Genomic DNA, 25,729 nt, shown 5'->3' with positions numbered 1-25,729 from the left:
GGGGAATCCACTCCTGGAACACATGTTTTGGGTCCCCTTCCAACGCTGCTCCTTCAAGTAAGATGGAACGGTTCTGACTACCGTCTCTTCGTCTTTCCTAGCGGCGGTACTGTCTCCTCGGAGAAATGGAGCTTGAAGGAGCAGCGTTGGAAGGGGACCCAAAACATGTGTTCCAGGAGTAAATTCCCCTACTTGGACAGGACTGCCCTAAGCGAACCGAGACGCTCGACGAGGAAGCCGTGTAATACGATCCGAACCGTTATATCGGTGTGACTAATACTAATTCAACGATAAAACTTTTTTATTTTTAACTTTCTCTTAATGAAACTTTTACTAACGCATTTGTGAGATTTTTCTGATTAAAATGATACCAAACATAAGGCAAGCCGTATACCAAAGATGCATCAAACACGCGACATGCAACATGCAAGACGTCGCATGTTGTGTACGAACGTAGAATAGGTATCGCGGCTGAATACAAACGATGTGTACGGACGCAGAATCGACACTTCGACTGGATATATGCAACATTAAATGCCCAGAATCGACACCTCGGCTGGATATATGAAACATTAAATGCCCAGAATCGACACCTCGGCTGGATATATGCAACGTTTAAATGCCCAGAACCGACACCTCGGCTGGATATATGCAACGTTTGAAAGCAGAACCGACACCGCGACCGGATTTCATTTCCAACCCTCCTGTTGGATACGTCGGTGGGTGTAAAGTATTCGGGTGCCTCAAATGTAATATACACGTTCCTTAAGGGGGTAGACACGGCACGTGACCTCTCCGATTTGGCCGGTCGGTATTACAGCAGATTTTTCTGCACAAAAATGGTAATACCCATAGACATACGGATGGCCGATGAAAACGAGAGGGCGCTTTTTTCTAATTCTGTATTCTATTCTGAATGTAAAAGAAATAGTCAGCTGCCGCATTGTACTTGACAAAATTTAAACGCAAAGTTTGGTTAATAGTGCAAATTTATTATACTTTTAATTAATTCAAATATGCTTATGCTACAATATGTTACGTTGGAGTGAGGAACTATAATTGAGAATGAAAAATAAATGATGGGAAATCCCAGAAAAATAAACATCTTTTTTTATATAAAAATACTAAACGGTTAAGTTATGGTTAGATTAGTAAATAAATAGATTAAACAAAAAGGGAAGCCTTTTTTATTAATGAAATAATACAGTAGAACATGAACTCCATACACTTATAAGATAATTGAAAGCAATTATTGAACAAACATTATGTATACAATTTGGTTGAGACGATTCCGAATCGCTTGTACTATCATGCTGTACACCCTGGTTTGATCTGTAAAAAGAAATATAACAATTTCTTTTTGATTTTATACTATTTGAATGTAAAATCTGTTACTTACACTTCCTGATGAATCCACTATTAGGAAAGTAAAAATTAATAGGAGAGTGTGAAGAGACCCACCACCACCTCCGTCAAAGACGGTCCTCTTCACTCTCCACATTTGTACTTTTGTACCTAAAAGTATGTGTCATACTTACGCTGTCATACATATTTCCATTTGATATGAAAAAATTGTTCTCTTCCCTTGCAAAGTAAGGAAAAGTAGCTGAAAGTAAAAATTAATAGGAGAGTGTGAAGAGACCCACCACCACTCCCGTCAAAGACAGTCCTCTTCACTCTCCACATTTGTACTTCTGTGCATTTATTGCGGACCTCCTAAATAAATAAATACAACATGATAATGATTATAAATGAATTCACGTACAGGTAATAAAAATAGAGGCATTGTACTTACCTTTTTATACACGTGTATTCCCGTTTCCTCCCAGATTATAAATTGTTTTCCCTTCCGATAAATTAAAGAAGTAGCTGAAAGTAAAAATTAATAGGAGAGTGTGAAGAGATCCACCACCACCCCCGTCAAAGATATTATTATACACCTCATCATGTGTGGTGTGTGCACCGCCGAGTGTAGTCTGAATAGACTGTAGAACAGCTCATCATATGAGCTGTGTGCACCCGCAGGTGCATTGCGACCTTAGATTGCAATCGTTTATTATACACCTCATCATGTGTGGTGTGTGCACTCGTCGGTGCAATTCTGATTTTTATGTACGTCGTCACATGTACTTTCTTGTGTACTGGTACATGTATTGTTGCTCTGTTTTATGTATGCAGGCTCTCTAATAGGTTGCTGCCGATTAAATCTGCTGTCTATAATTTCTGGCAACATGGAGTCTTCATAAAACCTTTTCAGTTTTTGCTCCATTTCTGTTGCCCAGAATCTGTCGTCTCTTTATACTTTTGTAATTTTTATTCCCTTCTTTGTCCATAAACAGAATAGAGCACATTGTCTATTCGTTATGTGTAACTGTCCTTGCACTTGATAATAGTAATGATGAATTTTATTCATTTCATCACCCCGGAAAATACGCCGTATTGCAGGAAGTTGCTCTATTGCTTCAGCAGGCGATAAATCCTTCGCCGATTCAGGGCATTTCACTTCGACGATAGTATCATCGTCCACGAGGCCGTCAGGAGTTGCACCTAAATAAGGCACAACGGCATCGATGAATAAACCACACGGTAGAATATGGATTCCCATTTCCGTTTCCAATTGTTTCAAGGCATTTGCCTCGTTCTCTCTTCCGTATTCAAGGGAACGCGAATATTGAATTTGCGGATACATTATACTCTTTATCGTATTTCCTCTTGGTGTATTCTTTCTCAATCGGCATACCTTGCCGAAATGCGATGCAGTTAATAATTTTTTACGGTAGGCTATCCATTTTTCGCTCTTGGCCTGATCGCGAGTTTCTGCTTCAATTTTATGTTTCATCGTTTGCCACTGAAGGAGTGTAAGCATGTGCCTCTCACACTCAGAAGAGAATACTGCTTCTTCCATATCTGGTTTTTCTGCCGTGGGGCCGTAATCTTTGTCGCACGATTGCTTTTCGTATCGAGAAGAACATGCTTTGGCATTTTGCTTATATTTCGCTGCCATTTGCGATGCATGCTTACGTCGTTGTTCCATATTTTGTACGATGGCTGTCGGTTCCTTGTTCATAGCAGTACTCAATCGGCTGAACGACTCTCTTGAATTGAAATGAAGAACAGCAGCAGAGACTCTACCCTGATACGAGCCCTTGAGTCCAAAGTTTATTCTTTTGCCACCGATGAATTTCACAATTATGTTATTGAAACTCTCCACTGCATTATTATTTAATCCATATAACAAGCTTTCAGCTTGAGGAAAGAGCGGTTGCATTGCTTCTTCAATGCTTTGATAAATACCGCATTCTTTCAATTGTGGAACATAGTTCACTCCGTTCGGGTCAGAGTATTTGTTGCAAAAGTATGCTAGTCGTTGACACTCCTGATGTTCACCGAAAACATGACTCGCTACATTTTTCATATCTGTTTTTAAATTTTTTATTTGATCAGCGAGTGTTACTTTCTCTTTGAATCGGTATTCTGCAGCTTTTTTCACACCAGTGCGCAGGCGCAGGGCATTCTCTTTTACAATAGCTCGTAGTTCTTTGAAGCGGCTTTTTGTGGCGATCTCATTTATTTTTCTACTAAAGTTGCGTAGCAGGTGATTGGTACATTCAATTTTTCGTACATGCACCATATATTCTTTGTATGGATCATTGTCCAATATCTTTTTGTACACACTGCTATCTCCATCGGCAACTAATATTGAATATATCAGGCCGTGCATTTGTATGCTGCATTTAAATCCGTCTACAATAGCAGCACTTTCCATACCAGTTGAATTCTGGTTACGACCCCAATTTTTAAAGCAACGATGCTGCCGTGCCTCTTCCTTCTTCTTGGCAGCGGTTTGGCAAATTATACAAAATTTATTTTTTACATTGATGTAGAACACCTTTTTGGTGTGGTATCCCACGATGGCTCCTACACCAGACAGAGAGTTGTAATCACCTCCACGGTATGATCTCTTCATCCAGCTGCCATCTGCGACAACTGGAATGCATGGTATATTACAGCCTGGAAGCATATCGCCTCTTGCTATGGCTAGCTCTTTTTCTAATGTCCCTGCGTTTTCTATTTCTCGTTGCGCAGCCAATTCGAACGCATCGATTATTTCATCTTGGCATTTTTCGTAAATTCTCTTGCTCATGCAGGACACGTTCATGCCAGAAAGTATTTCTTCTAGTTGATTGTATCCGCCGCCTGTCATCATTGTACCGGAAACAGCGCTGCGGTTGATGTCCATCGTGTTATCACTGTTCTGAAGGCACGATACGCACTCAACGTGATTACACATTTGGCATTTTACTTTGTACTTTTTTGCAAGTCCGTTTTGTTGACATCCAATTATTTGGAAGTGTTCCACGCCACAGCCGATACTTGAATGTTTTCCAAGCTGTATTATTTGCTTGAAAACATGTTGAAAATCGACGAAATCTATCCCGCTAGAAACTGATTTTTCTTCCAACTGCGGTGGTTCTGCTGTTTCTATTAATGCGTAATCTTCTAAATCAGATTCAATTTCTTCCACGTTTTCTTCATACGCTTCAATTTCTTCCACGATTTCTTCTTACGCTTCAATTTCTTCCACGATTTCTTCATACGCCTCAATTTCTTCCACGTTTTCTTCATACGCTTCCACGGTCGAAAAATCATTCGCAGCAGGCGGGTGTGGAAGCATCTCATAACAGGTGGAAGGTTCTTCAATCACAGAAAAATCGTCAGCAGGAGGCGAGTGTGGCAGCAGCTCATAAGAAGTGGAAGGTTCTTCAATCGCAGAATAATCAGTCGCAACAGGCGAGTGTCGGAGCATTTCGGAAGAGGTGGTACCTGCATCGTCTACGGTACAGGTGCTCTGACCTACCGCAAGGTACGCTGCCTTCTTCAAACGACGCCTAAGTAGAAATAACACACACACACATGCAGGTACCAAATACAAACAATTGCTTATTACGGAAGGTAGTGTGAAGTTCAACGAATGAGGCGAGTATGCATCAGAGAGAGAGAGAGAGAGAGAGAGAGAAAGAGAGAAAGAAGCCGAACCGTTCAAATGTTCGAGTACCTTGATCGCAGCTGATAGCTTGATCGCGACGGGTAATCCGACACATTCGAGTCATACAGGATTGCCTCGAAATACAGTAAAAGCTGGATATATGCAACAAACATTGGGACCCAGGCGTTGCATATATCCAGTCGAGGTGTCGAATCTCGGGTTACACGCGACGAGAAGCCAAGCGTGAACGTAGAAAAGGACAGACAGTGGCAAAAAGAGAGAGGTCCGATGATCAAAGGAAAGAGTCGAAACGTATCGGTGTGATTAATATTAATTGAATCAAAAACTTTTTTATTTTTGACTTTTTTTAAATGAAACTTGTACTAGCGCATTGGTGAGATTTTTGTGATTAAAGTGGTACCAAACACGATATAGTTTCAATTATAATTACTTGCTAAAATTGATGTTAAAAGTTGGCGAAAGGCAAAGGAGGATTGGAAATGAAAACCGGTTGCGGTGTCGGCTCGGGTTTCAAACGTTGCATATATCCAGCCGAGGTGTCGATTCTGGGCATTTAAACGTTGCATATATCCAGCCGAGGTGTCGATTCTGGGCATTTAATGTTGCATATATCCAGCCGAGGTGTCGATTCTGGGCATTTAAACGTTGCATATACAGTAATGCTTCGAAATAAGCAAGTGGTCTCTGCTTCGAAATAAGCAACTCGCTATCCCCTCTTCTTTGTTTGAAGTCGCCCGCAAAGTGAGAGGTACGAGAAATGAGTGAGAGGTCCTTGAAAGCGCGAAGCCGATGTTTAGGGTAATAAATTTCACACTTGACTGAGCAGAGACAGCGGTTAGTAAAAGAAGGATAGAATATATATAATGCTTTCTCAGTCGGGTATATTTGCTTCGAAATAAAGCATAGTGCGAGAATGAGAGGGCATGCTATATTCTATCCTTGTTCAAAAAATAACATCGCTGCTCGGCCGATCACTTTATGATTTGTCGCTACCTCGGATCTCTCACTCGTTTCTCGCGTTCTCTATCGTCCTGTTTCGAGAACAAAGTCAAGCCGAATAGCAACCTGCTTCGAAATAAGCAACTGTTCGGTCCCGAGTCACTTGCTTATTTCGAAGCATTACTGTATCCAGTCTTGGTATCGATTCTGTGTCCGTACAAATCGTTTGTACCGTGCCGCGTTACCTATTCTACGTTGGTACAAATCGTTTGTACCGTGCCGTGATACCTATTCTACGTTCGTACACAACATGCGACGTGTTGCATGTTGCATGTTGCGTGTTTGATGTATCTTTGGTGTACGGCCTGCCTTATATATATGTACAGTTTTATTATTATTTTCATAAATAAATATAATTCAAATCATATCGTGTTTGGTACCATTTTAATCATAAAAATCTCACAAATGCGTTAGTAAAAGTGTCATTAAGAAAAAGTTAAAAATAAAAAAGTTTTATCGTTCAATTAGTATTAGTCACACCGATATTACGGTCGGATCATATTACACAGTTTCCTCGCCGAGCGGCTCGGTTCGGCTTAGCGGGATCCCCCCAAGTGGAGGGGATAGCGATGTTGCATATACCCAGATTTTACTGCAAGCAAGTGGCTCGGGACAGAACAGTTGCTTATTTCGAAGCAGGTATGCTATTCGGCTTGACTTTGTTCTCGAAACGGGACGATAGAGAACGCGAGAAACGAGTGAGAGATCCGAGGTAGCGGCAAATCATAAAGTGATCGGCCGAGCAGCGATGTTATTTTTTGGACAAGGATAGAATATAACATGACCTCTCATTTTCGCACTATGCTTTATTTCGAAGCAAATATACCAGACTGAGAAAGCATTATATATATTCCATCTTTCTTCTACTAACCGATGTCACTGCTCAGTCAAGCGTGAAATTTATTACCTTAAACATCGGCTTCGCGCTTTCACGGATTTCTCACTCGTTTCTCGTACCTCTCACTTTGCGGGCGACTTCAAACAAAGAAGAGGGGATAGCGACTTGCTTATTTCGAAGCAGAGACCACTTGCTTATTTCGAAGCATTACTGTAGACGGAAGAATAGTTCACTGATTTTCCGTCAGAGGCATTGATGGTATATTTGACCACGTTATCATCGGGGTCGGTAAAAACAGAAATCAGTCGATAAATGTAAATTCTAATTTGACACCACAAACAGCTACGCGAATATAGTCGGAAGTATGGCATAGTTGCGGCAACGTATTAAGACTTCTGTCACGCTGTCGCCACATCTGTTACAATTGCAACAGGCTCGAGCCGATTTTGATTCCTGCCAGACATAGAAAAGAATAGGGCGCTCAAGAGAGAAAGAGGTTCGAGAATGAAACAATACATGTACTAATGTATGCAACCATCAAACTTTTTTATTCGCCTGCTCTGTTATTTAATACTTAAACCATGAGTTGGCCGCCCTGCATTGTACCTTCCTCTTTCGAATGAGCCCTCACCCAGCCCTATGTGTTCTCATATAAGGACAAATAACCGATTCCCGTAAACCCATTAATAGGCCCGTTTTTGCCGGTAATGTCACCTCGCTGCATTACCCGTGTCTACCCCCTTAAGGGCAGTTCTGCTCCTCCCTCTGCGTTTGCGCGGTTTCCGGATCCTCCGGTGGTTTGTAATCGAAGTTTCAGTCATCATTGACTTGAACTTGCGTACCGCGGCCGATTTTTTGTATTTGGTTTATGTGGCGCTTCCACGTTCGCCCATCGTCCAACGCGATTTCGTAATTCAGCTTCCCTATACGCTGTTTGACTACTCCGACGAGGGGAACTACCCAAGTGTTACACTCACTTATTAATGAAACTTTGCCACCTTGTAGAGCTCGTCGCCCTGAACACGCCTATACCCCCTTTTGGGGGCAGACGGCTAATTGTTTAAAAGATATTAACAATTAAAGTTAGTTACTGCTTACATTGAGAAGCATGACAAACTAACACATATAAATGCTTAACTCCGCGGTAAAACGCTCGACTCGCAATCTAACTGTCCACGGTTCAAGTCCATGGTTCCGAACTTTTTTTTTCTTTTTTCTTTTTAATGATAATTTGTCTCTTTTTGAATAACTATTACAACTGTGCTATAATCATTGCATTTATTAATAGGTAATTAATTACATGTGCTGAAATTTTTATAGAATTTAAGTTATCTTTTCTATCCAATACGTACATTAACACCCTTACTGCATTCAAAATTTACTAGCGTTTATTTGTAATTATACACATGTCACGTAGACAGACCGTTTTTATCAAACGTGTCTCCTTTCAAATAAGCTTAAACATCTGGAAAGGAAAACTCTCGGGCAAACCGACCATTTACTCTCGTAATAAACAGAAGGCCCACCGATAGCAGAACCAAACACTTGGGAAAGCAATGGGTCCGCCGTAATCAAATAGCAGATGCAACCACTCTAAACTGTCGCAGAGGCAGGTGGACCCAGCCTGATCACTCGAATAGTAACCAGACCACCCTTCTTAATTAGTATATAAACCCGTTCGTACCAACGATCGGGGGCAGTACCAGAGTTCATCTCGTGTCGAGCACGTCGTGTACGGTAGTGAGTTGGTTACTATTAGTGAGATCGGGTTGAAGTCCCCTTCGAGCAACATTCACCTTATAGAATCCGCGAGTCGTGTTTCTATTTGGCATTACAATCAACCACACACAACACCCCCGCATTGCCAGTGCGTGAACACCGAGCATAGTGGAAATAGGTAATATATCACATTATACACCTATATTCGCGACAACAACATCTGTAATAGACCAAGATTGTAGAATATATACATTGCTGTGTCAAACCCACATTAGCATTCTCCTTTAAACCCAGTGAAACCTTGTGACAGTTCCTACCACAATACAATCTTACCGCTCGGGTTGTATTGATAAAAAAATAAGTTACGCGGCCGCCAATCAGAAAGCCTCTGATAGCCACGCGCGCTGCCAAGCCGTCGGCCACGTAACAGAACTGGTGACAGCGGTGGGATACAGTCACATAGATCATTTTCACTGGCATAATTACTTTCGTGGAATTTGACACACGGCTATTACTTTGTTGAACAACGATTGTATACTAGTTTTCCTAGTCAATCGGGTAACAAGAGGTATATACTAGTTTTCCTAGTTACATTCTTTAACCAACAAATTCATTCAACATGGCGAATGAACAAGCCAATATTTCTTCAGCCGATCTTATGAACTTAACAGTTTCGATCGCAAATTCTATGACACTTTTGACACAAAGATCCTGCATACAAAATGTTGCGTTAACAATACCAACATTTGATGGTGAGAATCCACCTTTATCACGTTTTGCACAACTGGTAGAAGATGGATTGACCTTGATTCCTGAGGGAACAGAAAGGGAATACCTTACAATTATTTTAACTAAACTCACCGGTCCGGCGCGAAGAAGTACTTTAGAACATCAATTCACTTCGGTATCCGCGTTGATCAAGCATTTGAAGAGAAGATTTGGACCAGGAAAGAGCTTATCGCAATTTCAAACAGAAATTGCCAGGCTTCAAATTAGGGAATACGAAAGTTTGAGAAACTACATCGATAGAACAAGCCATCTTGTTTATTGTACAAGAGGAGCGATTAAAGAGAAATATCCTAGACATTCAGAGGAAAATATTAAACAAATGGAAATGGATATTTTAGAAAATTTCCTAGATGGATTACCAGACCGCATCTCTTTTAAGGTATCAGCACAAAATAGAGACATTAAAAACTTAGAGGAAGCTTTTGACGCTGTGCTAGAGGTAGACAGGAAATTAAGAAGTCGTCGTGATTTGGCACGAAACACATCACCAGGAGGCTGGAACAACAGGGATCACCACAGCAACGAACGTCGAAATGAAATTTCATACCCTCAATCTCCAACACGACACGATCGATATAGAGATCGACAGAGGAGACCATCTAACTCTGAAGACGAGAGAGAAGGACGACCACGTACATCAGCATGGACTGTGCGATCCAGGAATCAATCGAATTCACCTTCTTATCGTTCAAATTCACCACGCACAGATCAAGATGAAAAACGGTTTACAGTTTTAAAACGCAGTGAAAAGGATGATACTTCGCAGCTATATTGTTGGCGATGTGATACCCAAGGACACGATGAAAAACGTTGTAGGAGGAATTCGCAAAATTTCAGACAGCGATCATACTCTCGAAATTCTTCAGTCGAATCAAACAAGTCTTTAAACTCAGAAAACGCTCAACGGAAAGGCGAGGCGGTGAGCGATCTGCAAAGACCTCGCCAAAAGATAGTCAGATTCACGGGAGAATCCTCATCAAGGAAACCCCAGCACCAAGAATAAAAATCAAAGTTCCGGAATTAGAATTAGAAACAGCTGAATTTTTAATTGACGGTGGCGCGGCAGTTAACTTAATAGTGCGCGATGTTCTCGGAGATCAAGCCAAACGTATCACTAAAGAAGTTATTGAAATCACAGGACTTACAAAATCACCTATTTATAGCATAGGAACCACAATTCTTCACATTCACGGTAAGCCTGCATTATTTTACGTAGTAGAGAACCTTGCAATAGAAGCCGATGGAATTATAGGCAGCCCATTTTTATTACAAGAAGAAGCAGAAATTTCATATTATCATGGAACACTAGTATTGAAAGATAAACCTATTCGACCACTTCGTTTTTCAAATTACCGAGATTTAGCTCAGCAGAAAAATCCGAAATCGACTAAACACCGTATCGAAGCTCGAACAACAAAACAAATTGCAATTCACATAGCTAATCCAAATATTAAAGAGGGATACTTACCGCGACTCAAAACATCAGAAAATATATACATTGGCGAAGCAGCAGTATATAATCGTGACGGCATTTGTTACGCGTTAGCAACGAATACCGGAGAAGACGATGTAGACATCGAAATTGAACCTCAATACATTCATCCTTACGATATTTACGACTCGTCGGACGACGACCCAATTTCTTCATATATGACCGAAAACACACCAGAAAATAGAGCAACACGAATTAGAAATCTTTTAAGAACCGATCATCTCAATGCAGAAGAACGTAAACATGTATTCAACATCGTCGACGAATTTTCAGACAGATTTTACTTGCCTGGAGACAAACTAGGAGAAGTACCGAATTTTTACCATTCAATTCATACAACAGATGACGTACCGATTAATACAAGACAATACCGATATCCACCAGTACACCAAGACGAAATACAACGTCAAGTAAAGGCTCTGTTATTACAAGGAGTCATACAGCCATCTAGTTCACCATATAATTCTCCGTTATGGATTGTACCAAAGAAACCAGACGCTAAGGGCAATAAGCGTTGGCGTATGGTAATCGATTTCCGAGCCTTAAACGAAAAGACTTTGAGTGATAAATTTCCTTTGCCGAATATCACCGAAATTCTAGATAAATTGGGAGGAGCAAAATATTTCACAATTTTTGATATAGCAAATGGATTTCATCAAGTTCAAATGGATCCTAAGGATTGTCCGAAAACAGCATTCACAACACCGGATGGGCATTTTGAATTTGTACGCATGCCATTTGGTTTAAAAAATGCACCACCGACATTTCAACGCTTAATGAATCAAGTTATATCTGGTCTAGAGAACGCTCATGTATTCATAGACGATATGGTTGTTTTCTCTTCATCACTACGAGAACATGAAATAAAAGTAAAAAAATTACTCAATCGGCTCAGAGAATTTGGACTTACACTGCAGATTGATAAATGCGAATTCTTACGTAAGGAGGTTACTTATTTAGGACACATTTTAACAGAAAATGGTGTTAAGCCAGATCCTCGTAAATTACAAGCTGTAAAAGAATTTCCCATTCCTAAAACACAGAAAAATGTCCAGCAGTTCTTGGGACTGACAGGATATTATCGCCGTTTCATAAAAGATTATTCTATTAAATCAAAACCATTAGTTCAGTTATTAGGTAAAGGAATTCGTTTTAAGTGGACCGAAGACCAGCAAAAAAGTTTTGAAAATTTACGCGACGAACTCTGTACACAACCAATTTTACAATATCCGGATTTTAATCGACCGTTCATTGTTACCACTGACGCATCAGATTACGCAATTGGAGCTGTACTTAGTCAAGGAGAAATAGGAAACGATCTACCAATTGCCTACGCATCTCGTACCTTAAATAAAGCCGAAAGGAATTATTCTGCTACAGAAAAGGAATGTCTTGCAATGGTTTACGCAGTACAATATTTCAGACCGTATCTTTATGGAACAAAATTCACACTCGTCACAGATCACCGACCGTTAGTCTGGTTACACTCTGTCAAGGATCCGACATCACGACTTATGAAGTGGAGACTCAGACTCTTAGAGTACGAATATCAGGTTATCCATAAAGCAGGAAAGACGAACAAGAACGCAGACGCATTATCACGTAACCCAGTACCATCTTGCTTACCACTTATACCCCGAGATCCTCAAGACTCCGATTACAAGCACATAGGACAGAAACCAGAAATCGACACGGATTCCATAGGATTTCGTGTGCGGCAACTACAAAGGGACAGGGAAAGGAGACCGAAATATCAAGAGGAAAACACTAGCTCTGATGAAGAACCAGCCCGTGGGAAGGTTCAACATTCTCCAATAGCAGATAGACCGAGAGTCTTACCTAACTTATCGCACGAGATAAGTATGCCAGATGAACACATGGAAACAATAAACTTTCATCCGCAAGCAAATTCTACTAAAATCACATCGACAGAAGAAGACGTAAACTTGATTTCATTCGAAGAACCATCAGAAAATACCATTACGGAAAACACGATAATCGCAAACCCGCAACAGGATTTACTTAACCATACACCATTATCACTTGTAACAAATGAGGGAATTTTACAACCACAACCTGTTAACGAAACAATAGGAACGGCAATCCAGCAACCACAGGAAAACTTTGACCGTACCGTTGACCCTTATCCGCTCACACTTCTTGACACAGACACTCTTTCCACGGAGGGAGATGACCTGCGAAGAAAAGTGCAACCTTCACAGACACTTGAGGTTATTATCTCTCCAAACACCCTGACCACCGAGGAAGGTCATTACGCACATTTCATACCTGCGGACTGTAAATTGGTAACCCCCATTGGAAAACTGTTACTGGACACAGAAGCAATAGATTTACAACAGCTCATGTCAAAGAAACCGCAGAAAGGAGACGTAATAGAATCAGCAAATGGCTCATACAAAGTTTACAGTATAATAATATCAGATAATTTTTACGACACCATTAAAAGTGAAGATATACTAAACGGACTACAAACACTGAAACAGCATTTAGATCAAAATCCAATTAAATCATTTAGAATATCAGCAGTCGGAGATTTTCATAAATTACCAACCAATGAATTAACTAAATTAATAAAGGACGTTTTCAACGGTACAACACAGAAAATCATCATATGCAATTGTTCAACGATTACACCATCAGAAGAAGATCGATTACAAATAATTCGCGAAGCTCACGACAGTTTGATAGGAGGACATAAAGGAGTCACAAAAACATATAAACGCATCAGAGCGAAATATCAATGGCCAGAAATGCACAACGAAATACGAAATTATATCAGGAAATGTCCAAGCTGTCAAGAAGAGAAATTAGTTAGAGCAAAAACTCATCAACCAATGTTAATTACCGATACCCCGATAGAACCATTTGATAAAGTTGCTTTAGACACCGTAGGACCTTTACCTTTAACGCCTAGCGGAAATAAATACATTCTCACAATGCAAGATTGTTTAACGAAATATTGTATAGCAGTAGCAATACCAAACATTAGAGCAGCCACAATAGCAGACGCTTTCGCGAGACATTTTATTGCCATATATGGAACACCACGAGCAATATTAACAGACAAGGGAACTAGTTTTATCGGAAGCTTAATGAAAAATCTTTCAGAAATATTCAAAATCAAACAAATCACAACTTCTGGATACAGACCACAAACTAATGGATCACTAGAACGAAGTCATATAGTACTAACAGAATATCTTAAACATTACATGGATAATTATGAAGATTGGGACCTATTAATACCATTTGCCATGTTTTCTTATAATACTTCCGTACATGAAGCAACAAATTTCTCTCCATATGAATTAATATTTGGAAAACCAGCCCGTGAACCAAGTTCGTTTCCAACTGGCGAAAGGTTAAAATCATATGGCGACTATTTAACAGAATTAATAACTCATACTATAAAAATCCGCAACATAGCAGCCGATAATTTGATTGCTTCCAAGCACCGTTCGAAGAAGTACTATGATAAACATTCCCGACCGGTAGAATTCAATGTAGGCGATTATGCTTATGTATTGCTAGAACCACGAATTAGTAAATTTGATCCACATTATGTAGGGCCATATGAGATCATTAATGTAACAGATATGAACAACATTGTATTGCGAACACCTGACAAAACGATAACAAAACACCAAGATAAATTAAAACACGCTTATTTTCCATCCACAGCGGAAAAAACGGAAATAGCGGAAAAAACGGAAATAACGGGAAATCATGATTCCGGCACAACTACTTCTGATACCTCTGGCTCTGGTTATGAGTCAGACAGCAATTAAAGGCGGTTCAAAGGTGTTACCACTGGCGCAATCAACGGGTTTGTTTTACGATAAATTGTCAGACATACGGACATAGCAATCGCAATGGCGATTGGTCACGTCATTGGATGTTGATAAATACCTTGCACATGCACCACCAGTAGAACAGATAATTCTGGCCATGAACCAACTATAGCAAACATTTACAATACTGGAATTTTCAACCTCGAACCGGGATGTAGAGCCACAGTAAATGCGATGCAATTAAAAGCAATGGACACAATAGTAACCATGGAAAATATTATACATTACCCATCCGCGTCATACAATTTATCAGTAATCATTCCGAAAATAACAGAACATCACCTATCAGTTTTAGAAACCAATTACACTAATACAGATCAAGTAATCACAAATTGGAAGAACCTTCCGACAGCACCAAACCTAGAGGAATTGGAGCATCGGGCGAAAGAATTGGAACTTCAAGAAATTTCCACAAATCGTATAAAAATATCAACATTTTCCTCGTTTGGAGTAGTATCTTTGATCCTACTATTAATAATTGGGACAATAATAAAAAGTAATATACACAAAATCATTAATAAACTAAAACCTTTGGACAAACCGAACGAAATTGAATTGCAACTGGAAGAAATACCTAAAAACTCAGAAGAATCAAATTCAAATAATATAAATTTACCAAGGGAAAAATCTTCAGCACCTAGACCAAGTGCCACAATATTCTAAGGGGCCGTAGCCACTCCTACACATCCCTCCTCTAAGAGTCGAAATAAGAGTGGGGTAAGATAAGGGTTTTCAGACTATATAAGCAGTTCTCGGCACCATAGTCTCATCAGTAGACATCCTCAAGAAAATGAACACCATCAAAAATATAGTTTTGAGCAGTTCTGTTCGGATCGGAATTGTCCACGTGGACAATCCGGTAGAATTCTGGGCGCAGGTGGACGACGGTCGGGAAGAAGCTAGGCGACTGTACCGGGACCTGTATCGGTACATGAGCGACCGCGGCCACCTCCACTTTCCAAACCAGGGAAGACTGACCACTGGACGTCTGGTGGCGTACAGAAGTAAAGAAGGTACTTGGGTCCGAGGAGAAGTTCAACACCTGGTGGACGGCCAGTTCGAGGTGGCTCTTCGTGACCACGGCAAGGTGGTAAGGGCACCGGTCGACCAACTTCGGACCTTGCCGCCACGCTTTCAAAATCTACCGTGGCAGGCCTTCAAGGTACGGGTACGGGGTATCCGCCCTGTATGCAGGACCTGGAAGATAGAGCAGGCCAAGAGGGTGTTGGAAGGAAGGAGGGGTCTGCTAACCAACATCAGAGGCGAGGGTGAGGTCGTGGCAGATGTAGCCCTCGATCGTCTACCAGGACAACCACCATTCAACGTGGCGGAGGCGTGGTTGGGCATGAGATACGCGGTTCCAGGCCGGGTATAAAAGCAGACCACAACACCATTCTTCCAAAACACTTATCTGAGCGGACCGAAATGTGCTACATCAGGGAACAACCAACTGAGAGGGACACCAGTCGCATCGAGCTGCTGATGAACTTGACGGCCCGCCTGTGCATGCGCAGCACTTGCTACAGATTAGACGTTGGCATTGTCTGTATGCAGTGTGCTCTCGAAGCAGCCCTTGGAGCAGCAAGGATCTATGACATGGTGGAGGTACACTATCCACTACCAACGGCATATCCGCCTGGGGCCTGCGATATTTGCAGCGCGCCCCTGATGGAGTTGCAGGCCGCCTACCACTGCGAGGAGTGTATTGCCGCCATCATCATGGAAATGGAATACCAAAGAGCAAACCAACCCATACCACCGCCTGCAATAGTACCAACCTGGTACACCGAGAGACAAATCCGATCGAGGCAGCCTGGACCCAGACGTACGCTTCGACTTCATACCGCAGTTAGCAGCATCACCAACCATCACACGTAGCGATAAGTACACACACATCACACATAACACCCGACATATTGCATTACAACACCAAAACTTCAACACATTCTAGTGAGTGTTTTCCTTTCCAATTGAAAGCATCACGATTACCGCGATGTTTCATCTAAGGGGGGAGGTGTCACGTAGACAGACCGTTTTTATCAAACGTGTCTCCTTTCAAATAAGCTTAAACATCTGGAAAGGAAAACTCTCGGGCAAACCGACCATTTACTCTCGTAATAAACAGAAGGCCCACCGATAGCAGAACCAAACACTTGGGAAAGCAATGGGTCCGCCGTAATCAAATAGCAGATGCAACCACTCTAAACTGTCGCAGAGGCAGGTGGACCCAGCCTGATCACTCGAATAGTAACCAGACCACCCTTCTTAATTAGTATATAAACCCGTTCGTACCAACGATCGGGGGCAGTACCAGAGTTCATCTCGTGTCGAGCACGTCGTGTACGGTAGTGAGTTGGTTACTATTAGTGAGATCGGGTTGAAGTCCCCTTCGAGCAACATTCACCTTATAGAATCCGCGAGTCGTGTTTCTATTTGGCATTACAATCAACCACACACAACACCCCCGCATTGCCAGTGCGTGAACACCGAGCATAGTGGAAATAGGTAATATATCACATTATACACCTATATTCGCGACAACAACATCTGTAATAGACCAAGATTGTAGAATATATACATTGCTGTGTCAAACCCACATTAGCATTCTCCTTTAAACCCAGTGAAACCTTGTGACAGTTCCTACCACAATACAATCTTACCGCTCGGGTTGTATTGATAAAAAAATAAGTTACGCGGCCGCCAATCAGAAAGCCTCTGATAGCCACGCGCGCTGCCAAGCCGTCGGCCACGTAACACACACACAATTAATTTCCATAAAATACGAATATAATTTCTGTCCTATTGTTTTGGATTCTTCACTAATGTCTTCTGCATCTTCTTCTAATGTTGTAAATATAAATTATAAATTTGCACAGTAGTATAAATGAATGTAACTAAATAAATATAATTAAATAAATTGAACTTGTAAAAACAAATAATAATAAATAAACGCGTGTAAATTCTGAATGCGGTAAGGGTGTTAATGTACGTATTGGATAGAAAAGATAACTTAAATTCTATAAAAATTTCAGCACATGTAATTAATTACCTATTAATAAATGCAATGATTATAGCACAGTTGTAATAGTTATTCAAAAAGAGACAAATTATCATTAAAAAGAAAAAAGAAAAAAAAAGTTCGGAACCATGGACTTGAACCGTGGACAATTAGATTGTGAGTCAAGCGTTTTACCGCGAAGCTAAGTATTTATATGTGTTAGTTTGTCATGCTTCTCAATGTAAGCAGTAACTAACTTTAATTGTTAATATCTTTTAAACAATTGGCCGTCTGCCCCCATAAGGGGGTGTTACGTATCCGTCTTGGAAATTTCCTTATATGGTGTTACAAACCCTTCTCAAAAAATTTCCTTATATGGAATCGGATGGGTGCACCCGACACCAACCGTCTTCTAGAAAATTCGAGACCAACGCAAAGCAGGGGCGCGGTCCTACGGGTCACGTAGAGTCAGTCCCCACCACTTTTTTACTCTAGTTTTTGAGTATAAAAAGGGTAGCGACAAGGGCACCTCGGGTCTAGTTGAAGTCTAGAATCAGTTCGTTACACGTCAGTACGTCCTTTTTCGGATAATCTCTGCAACGAGGAAACTCTGCGAGATCGGGTATTCAAGTCCCCTTCAAGCACTCACAGTAACTATACAGTACGTTGTCTGCTGTTAAGCATTATTTTAATCGTTGTAGTCCGCCCCCGTTTGCTCGCGTTCGTGAAAACCGAGAAGAATTAGATTCTTGCTTCGCGGAATCGAAACTAATTTCTATTTATTCAACTCATTTAAACTTGCAACCTAGAGTTTAATTCATCGAACACCGCGACAATTACACACAACAATTGTAAAGTCCCGGAATAGAGAATAAACTCACATTATTTTTAACTTACATTCTATTATTCAATTATATTTACTATCTAGAAACCCACTAAGGTGTACCTTTACCGCTCGAGGTACATCAATCAAGTTACGAGACCTAATACTAACGTTTCCTGCGGCTCCCTACGTTAGCCATACGTAGGTTCGTCCGCATATCACGCTCCTGAGGCTCCCTACGTTAGCCATACGTAGGTTCGTCCTCCACTCTACACCTTTCCTGTGGCTCCCTACGTTAGCCATACGTAGGTTCGTCCACTATAGCCAACCTCCTGGAGCTCCCTACGTTAGCCATACGTAGGTTCGTCTCCACGTCTACTTCCTTAGGCTCCCAGTGTTAATAACAACATTGGTCAAGCCATTAACAAATACCATATACCTAAATTAAGCCCCGGCTACGCAGCCGCCCCCTCCGGCTCGTAACAGGGGTATAGGCGCGTTCAGGGCGACGAGCTCTACAAGGTGGCAAAGTTTCATTAATAAGTGAGCGTAACACTTGGGTAGTTCCCCTCGTGAAACACCATTTCTTTGATCCGAAATAATTCCTACACTGCACTCTCTCTCCCCTCTCAAGCTCACGCACTCGCTTATCTGAGTTTTCATCTGAACGCGGTTGCTGCTTGGCCGGCAAAACTAAATCTAACCGCGTTCTTATTTTCCTTGAAAACATTACTTCCGCTGGGGATACATTTATACCCGCATGTACAGTCGTTCGGTAATGGAGTAACAATTGTTGTAACGCAGTGTGAATATTTTCTTTTGTTGCTTGTTTTTGTTCTAGGTTCTTTTTAATACCGATTTTTACCATTTGGACGAAACGCTCCGTCTGTCCGTTTGTCGACGGGTTATACGGTGCCGTAAATTTTGGAGTAATTCCGTTCATTTTCAAGAAAGACACGAATTCCTGGGAGCGAAAACTAATACCATTATCCATCACCATAATTCGCGGGATACCGAATGTACTGAAAATTTCTCTACATTTTTCTATTGTAGTTCTTGATGATGTGTTTTTAGCTATTCGAACTTCTGGCCACTTTGAAAACGAGTCGACTAACACGAAAACGTAATGATTTAGGAAGGGGCCAGCGTAATCAACATGTACCCGATCGAAAACAGTATTCGTAGGCTCCCAACAATGCGTGTCCACTTTTACCGGATTGTTTCTATTATTATTACAGTGTACGCAGTTTTTAGTAACGTTTTCTATATCTCGATCTATCCCCGGCCACCAACATATTCCTCGAGCTAAATGTTTCATTCTAATTACGCCAAAATGCCCTGAATAGTTCTTGTAATATTCTGTTTCGTAATTTTTCGGGAATAATCACCTTATCGTTGACCATGATGATACCTTGTTGTAAACTGTACGCTGTTTGGTTATCATTGAATCGGTCGTGGGCGGATAGCAGCTTCTCGCTTTGTAATGCTACTTTAATTTTGTGTAATTTATCGTCTGTTTCTATTTCTTTCACTATTTCCTCGGCTGTAACCGGTAAGGTATTTATGCTATTTAACTCGTGAGCGTCTACCACATCATACTCGAAATCGGTTTCGTTTCGTACGGGTAAGCGCGACAACCCATCCGCGTTACTGTGTAATTTCGTATTTTTGTATTTAATATTAAAAGAAAAACCTTGTAGGAATAACGCGTAATGTTGCATTCTCATGGCACTGTAAGCGGGCAATGCTTTCGTTGGCGAGAATATTTGTACTAACGGTTGGTGTGTCGGTGTACAGAGTGAAGTGATTTCCGTAGAGGTATTGATGGAATTTTTTAATTGCAAAAATGATTGCGTACGCTTCCTTGTCAATTTGTGAGTATCGACGTTGGGTTTTCGACAACGTTTGTGACGCGTATTGCAATACCCGTTCCGACCCATCTGGGTATTTATGCGAGAGTATTGCTCCGACACCGTATGAACTAGCGTCGGTAGCTACAATTAACGGTAATTGCGGATTGAAATGAGCCAGGACTTTGTTACTTTTGAATTGGCATTTAGCATCTAAGAACGCTTTTTCGCATTCCTTCGTCCATTTAAATGGCACGCGGTCGCTCAATAATTCGTACAAGGGGAAGAGTAACGAGCTCAAGTTTTCTATAAACCTGCCGTAATAATTTACAAACCCAATGAACGCTCGTAGTTCCGTTATATTTCGCGGTCGCGGCATCTTATCAATAGCATCCATCTTAGTTTTTGTTTTGTGGATACCCTGTTTATCAATTCTATACCCGCAGTATTCTATTGAATTTTTGAAAAATTCGGATTTTTCCGTATTGATTCGGATATTGGCCTTGCCTAATCTAGTTAATACTTGTTCTAGGCGCTGCAAGTGAACTTTATCATTTGGAGCTGTAATTCGAATATCATCGATGAACACTGAGACTCCCGGAATGTCTCGTAGTAAATTTTCCATTTGTCTTTGCCAAATTGCGGGTGCGCTTGCAATGCCGTATAGTAATCTGGTGCATCTATATAATCCTTTGTGTGTATTTAACGTTACCTGTTCACGATCCTCGGGACGAATTTCCAATTGCAAACACGCGTGTTGTAAATCGATTTTCGAAAATTTATCTCCGCCGGCCATGGTCGCAAATAATTCATCGATTGTCGGGAGCGGGTGCTCGTCTACGACTAAATGCTTATTTAAGGTTACGCTAAAATCGCCGCAAATTCTAATTGTATTATTCTTTTTTAGAACTGGAACAATGGGGGTAGCCCATTCGGACGCGTTTACCTTCTCGAGTATTCCCTCTTTTTCTAACGTATCAATTTCTTTCGTTATCAACTCAGCCAGACGGAACGGTACGGTACGCGCTTTGACAAAGACCGGGTTCGCATTTTCCTTTAATGTAAGCCGTGCTTGGATTCCACGAATCTTTGAACTGGTCGGATCCAGTTTTTCCTGGTAACTCTTTAAAATTTTGTCTATTTCATTATGCGAAATCGCGGCCGCGTGTGCAATTTCTTCCGTTAACGTAATTTTTAGCTGCCGGATCCATTCTCGACCTAATAACGGTTTCCGGTCTACATTCGCGACGTATACATTCAATCTTTTTGCAATGTTTCGATATCGGACTTGAACGCTGTACATCCCTACGATATCCACGATTGTTTTGCAAAATGTTTGTAATTTAAGTGTAGTATACCTTAGAACTTTATTCGGAAACAATTGTTCGCTCATTCGCTTACTGATGATGGTTACTGCGGCTCCGCTGTCTACCTCGAACTTCACAGGTGTATTCTCGACTGCTAGGGTGACGTAGTATCCCTGCCGATGTTGTAGGTGCTCGACCAGCAGAATTTCCTCCAATTGCTTCGTATTGGCTTTTGCTTTTTTGCATATTTTGGCGAGATGCCCCGCAATGCCACAGTTTCTGCACCGGATGCCCTGATCCAGATTGCAATGTGTGGCCAAGTGATTTGCGCCGCACCGGAAACAAACAACGTTCGTTGCCGCTCGTGCGTTTGTATGTAGCGTCTTCGACGACGCAGGGCGCGATTGAACATCTGACTTCGTTGGTGCCGCTTTCTTCGTCGGCGCATTGTATCTTTTATCTCTAGCCGGTTTCTTGACCTGCACCGAACCGGTGTAATCCACTTTGGCCACCCCTGATTGCAACTGCGTAGCGTGTTTTTGTATCGTTTCTCCTTCCGTTTGTTTTCGTAAATGAAAACGGTAATTTTCCGCAATTTCTAGTGGGGTTGGTGCGTAGAAATCTTCCAATTTAGCCGTAATATTTGCATATGTTTGTTTGTACGGGTCGGCCGGCGATAGCTTATCGCAGATGATATCGAAAGCCACCGGTCCTATGAAATGTAAAAGGTAGGCCACCTTTTGATCGTCAGGTACCGTGAAGACTGTTACGGCTCCCTCGAATCGCTGTAACCATCTTTTCCAGTTTGTAACCGCTGGATCGAACGTATCGATGCTGAAAGTTCCTTGTAGTACCACTTCCGTCATCGTTTATTGTAATTATAACACACTGTTTCAGTCTTTGTCCACCACAAAACCCAATGTACACTGTATTTGTTCTGCACTTTGAAACGCTACGTAAACCGTACTTAACCCTTAAAGACACTACGCGAATTGTACTTTCCACTTAAAATAAATAAAAAAAAAAAATATATATTTATGTATGTATGTAATTTGTCCTTTGTAGTAGATCACTGTACTACGCATTTCCGGCGTACGTCTACGGACACTTAAACAGGCTGCTTTATTATAAGATTATTACAAAAAGATGTCCGGAATGCGATGTGCATCTTGTGTGCACGTGAACGAGACTGGTGCGACTCTCTGGTCTCTTCAAAAACAAAAAGAAAACGAAAACAATTGAAACGACGCAACGTCATAATGCCCGCGCTGCTTCGAACGCGCGACTCTCTAACACCTCCTTTGCTTTTCGCCAACTTTTAACATCAATTTTAGCAAGTAATTATAATTGAAACTATATCGTGTTTGGTACCACTTTAATCACAAAAATCTCACCAATGCGCTAGTAAAAGTTTCATTAAAAAAAGGTCAAAAATAAAGAAGTTTTATAGTTGAATTAGTATTAGTCACACCGATACGTTTCGGCTCTCAACCAACTTCGTCAATTTTTAATACTTTTTAAATCGGTCTTTTCCATCTGATTCAGAATCGTTTGTAGTTGTTTGTAGTGATTTCCGATTCGTTTATAATTGAATAGTTGAAAGTTATAGGTGATTGTTTATACACCTCAGCCAACTGGTAAGTGGGAAATTCATAATGATTTGGAAGAACGAGTCATGAAAGCCACTGCACGAACACTTCGGCAGAAACACAATATCCATATTTTATTTTATGCCCAAGTATCTAATGCGATCACTGCAAACACCTAGAAACCATTCTGAATCAGATGAAAGAAGAGGATTTTAAAAATATTAAAAATTGACGAAGTTGCCTCTTATGCGTATAAACAATTGCTTGTAACTTTTAAACTATTCAACTACAAACGAAACGGAAATCTCTACAATCAACTACAAACGATTCTCTATCACATGGAAAAAACCGATTTGAGATATCTCAATGTCAGGTGCAGGTCAATTTTTCAATTTTGTTTATTTATTAATTGATCCAACTACAAACGGAACTATTATTACTACAATCAACTACAAACAAAATACTACCATTTTCCCTAAAAAAAAGTTAATTTTTTCAAGGCCGGGTGCTAGGTTCATATAGCCTTATTGCAGAGTTGGATTTATTGCGCAACTGCTTTAAATCCGTTAAAACATTGACCCCTATTGGCGAAGAATCGAACAACATTTGTTCGTTAGCATATTGCTCGTTCAAAATCTTCCAGGTGGAATTGTAATTTGCCGCGGACGCGTGGTGATATTCTTTAACAAAAGAGAAGCTTCGCCAACTAAACTAGTTTTCAAATAGTATAATTTTGGGACGTCCTGATAGTGAATTATTAAACGTAATTAACGCTTCGAACAGATCCTTAAAATTCTCCCACTCGGTTTAATCCCCTAAAAACTTAGGCAATTCGATACGTGGTAATCTTACCGAAGGAGTTGCGTCGACTGCTTCTTTACCCGATGCTGAATCGCCGTCATCAGCGGAAGTTGAAGTTCTAGCCTTGTCAGTCAATGTCGACATCATGCTATCCAGCGCCGTGAGATAGGCTCCGTTTGACCGAAGACGTTGCCAGTGAAGTACGAATTCTTCGTCCTCTCCTCATCGGTGGCTGTCGTCTCAATTTGAAGATTGGTAGTTTGAAATTTAGTCCAATACTCTTTCAATAATGCAATTCGGTTGTTAATTACAGCGTGAGTTTGGTTTGCTTTTCACAATTTCCCGAAATTAATCAGAGCATTCTTTAGAAGTGCCGAGCCATGTGGGCTTAGCGACGGCCTCGCTCGTGCCCCTAAATATTCCCCTCACCCGTACCCCCGCAACGGCATTTTGGGGAGTTGTAAAGGTCGCGGTGCGGCGCGACGAAAGATGCGAACCGACGCCGCCGCGGCGCGACGTAGTCGCGATCCGATTCCTAGTATCGAGTAACCCTTAAAAATAATCATCTTTAGGGCCTTCCCTTGTTTTCCCGAATTCAGAGAAAGGACCCATATAACTTTTCCAACCCCTGTCACATCACTCTCAGTTCCGGAATTCGGGACTGGTTTATCGGGATCGGATCACTATCGATCCTACCCTAAAATCCAAAAACCATGTAACCACAAAATTTACGACTTCTTTTAAGACTCCAGCCACCGGACCCGTACGTGACTCCGGCTTGCGCTTTTCCCGCCTAAAAACGTCCTTTCCTGGAAAAACCTCCCTACCTCTCGACCACCACACCCCAATGCCAAGTATAAAGGCAAGCTCTCTGGAAGAGAAAAGTTAGTCTTAGTTTAACGTTAAGAGTACGAGAAATGCCTGTCGCGTAGCGAATTCCTTGTAGCATAAGTTACCGTAGCAGCAATACCTGTCCAAGGAACCGTTACTTTTCAAAAATTAGTTTATTAACACGCTATACCCAGTTTCGAAGCCGAGTCATAATTTTTTATGTTATTCAGATGTGCGTCAAAGGTCGAGGTGTTCCTTGGGTTTATTACTCGCTACGGTCATAAATAGGACCCTTCATACCCCTGCGTGGGCACTCAAGGATTGCCCGGAATTTCGAATGACCATCGGAAGGGACAGAATTTCCCTTATATGCATAGGCAATTTTTCGACACCACCCCCTCCCTTTTTCAACAACCAATCAGTCTGCACAAATTCTTGTAACCGCCACAACGTAGCGCTATAAATATAACGACAGGACAACGAACACCAGACATCATTCTACGAAAGCAACCATAGAACACGAATAAATCGAATTTTGAGTTATCCAGAGTATCATTCTACCAACAATCATACAGTCCACTTTGAAGAACAAAAATTCGCACAAGGTTAATTCGGCGTGCGAAGTACGGGTTCCTCTGTTCAGTTCGAATAGAAAACACGTACGCAACAATGCCTGTGTAGCGGTGAATAAACTCTCAACCAAATAACCCAGTCTTGTTATTTGCGATCCGACGACATAAATTGGTGGCAGCGGTGGGATACTGAAGTCTGCGGACTTCAACCAACGGAAAATCTTCTAGCTGAACTAGATAT

At 41.2% G+C, this 25,729-nt stretch overlaps 1 protein-coding gene across 1 annotated transcript; it reads right to left on the bottom strand.

Moving 5' to 3' along the window:
* Positions 1-2,879: 2,879 nt before the first annotated feature.
* On the bottom strand, positions 2,880-22,561 carry LOC143305275 (uncharacterized). The gene is made up of 6 exons (XM_076688144.1): positions 20,232-22,561; positions 19,866-20,188; positions 4,304-4,500; positions 3,875-4,255; positions 3,022-3,376; positions 2,880-2,950 (listed from the first exon to the last, which is right to left on the bottom strand). Exons 1-6 carry the CDS (start codon positions 22,559-22,561, stop codon positions 2,880-2,882), a joined length of 3,657 nt encoding a protein of 1,218 aa, XP_076544259.1.
* Between the last annotated feature and the right edge of the window lie 3,168 nt (positions 22,562-25,729).

This window comes from Osmia lignaria, chromosome 4, assembly GCF_051020975.1.
Source record: "Osmia lignaria lignaria isolate PbOS001 chromosome 4, iyOsmLign1, whole genome shotgun sequence".
Classification (NCBI taxonomy): domain Eukaryota; kingdom Metazoa; phylum Arthropoda; class Insecta; order Hymenoptera; family Megachilidae; genus Osmia; species Osmia lignaria.
Note: the sequence above shows the minus strand (reverse complement) of the source record. Positions and strands in the feature narration are given on the sequence as shown.

Excerpts from the sequence above, each read along its gene's own strand:
- LOC143305275 (XM_076688144.1), bottom strand. The coding sequence starts at position 22,561 with ATGACGGAAGTGGTACTACAAGGAACTTTCAGCATCGATACGTTCGAT. Across the intron at positions 20,189-20,231 it reads TTACGCGTTATTCCTACAAG|TAACGCGGATGGGTTGTCGC; the intron begins GTTTTTCTTTTA and ends GAAATTACACAG. Across the intron at positions 4,501-19,865 it reads ACTATTCAGGGCATTTTGGC|AAGATTACGCATTAATAGAA; the intron begins GTAATTAGAATG and ends AATCTGATTTAG.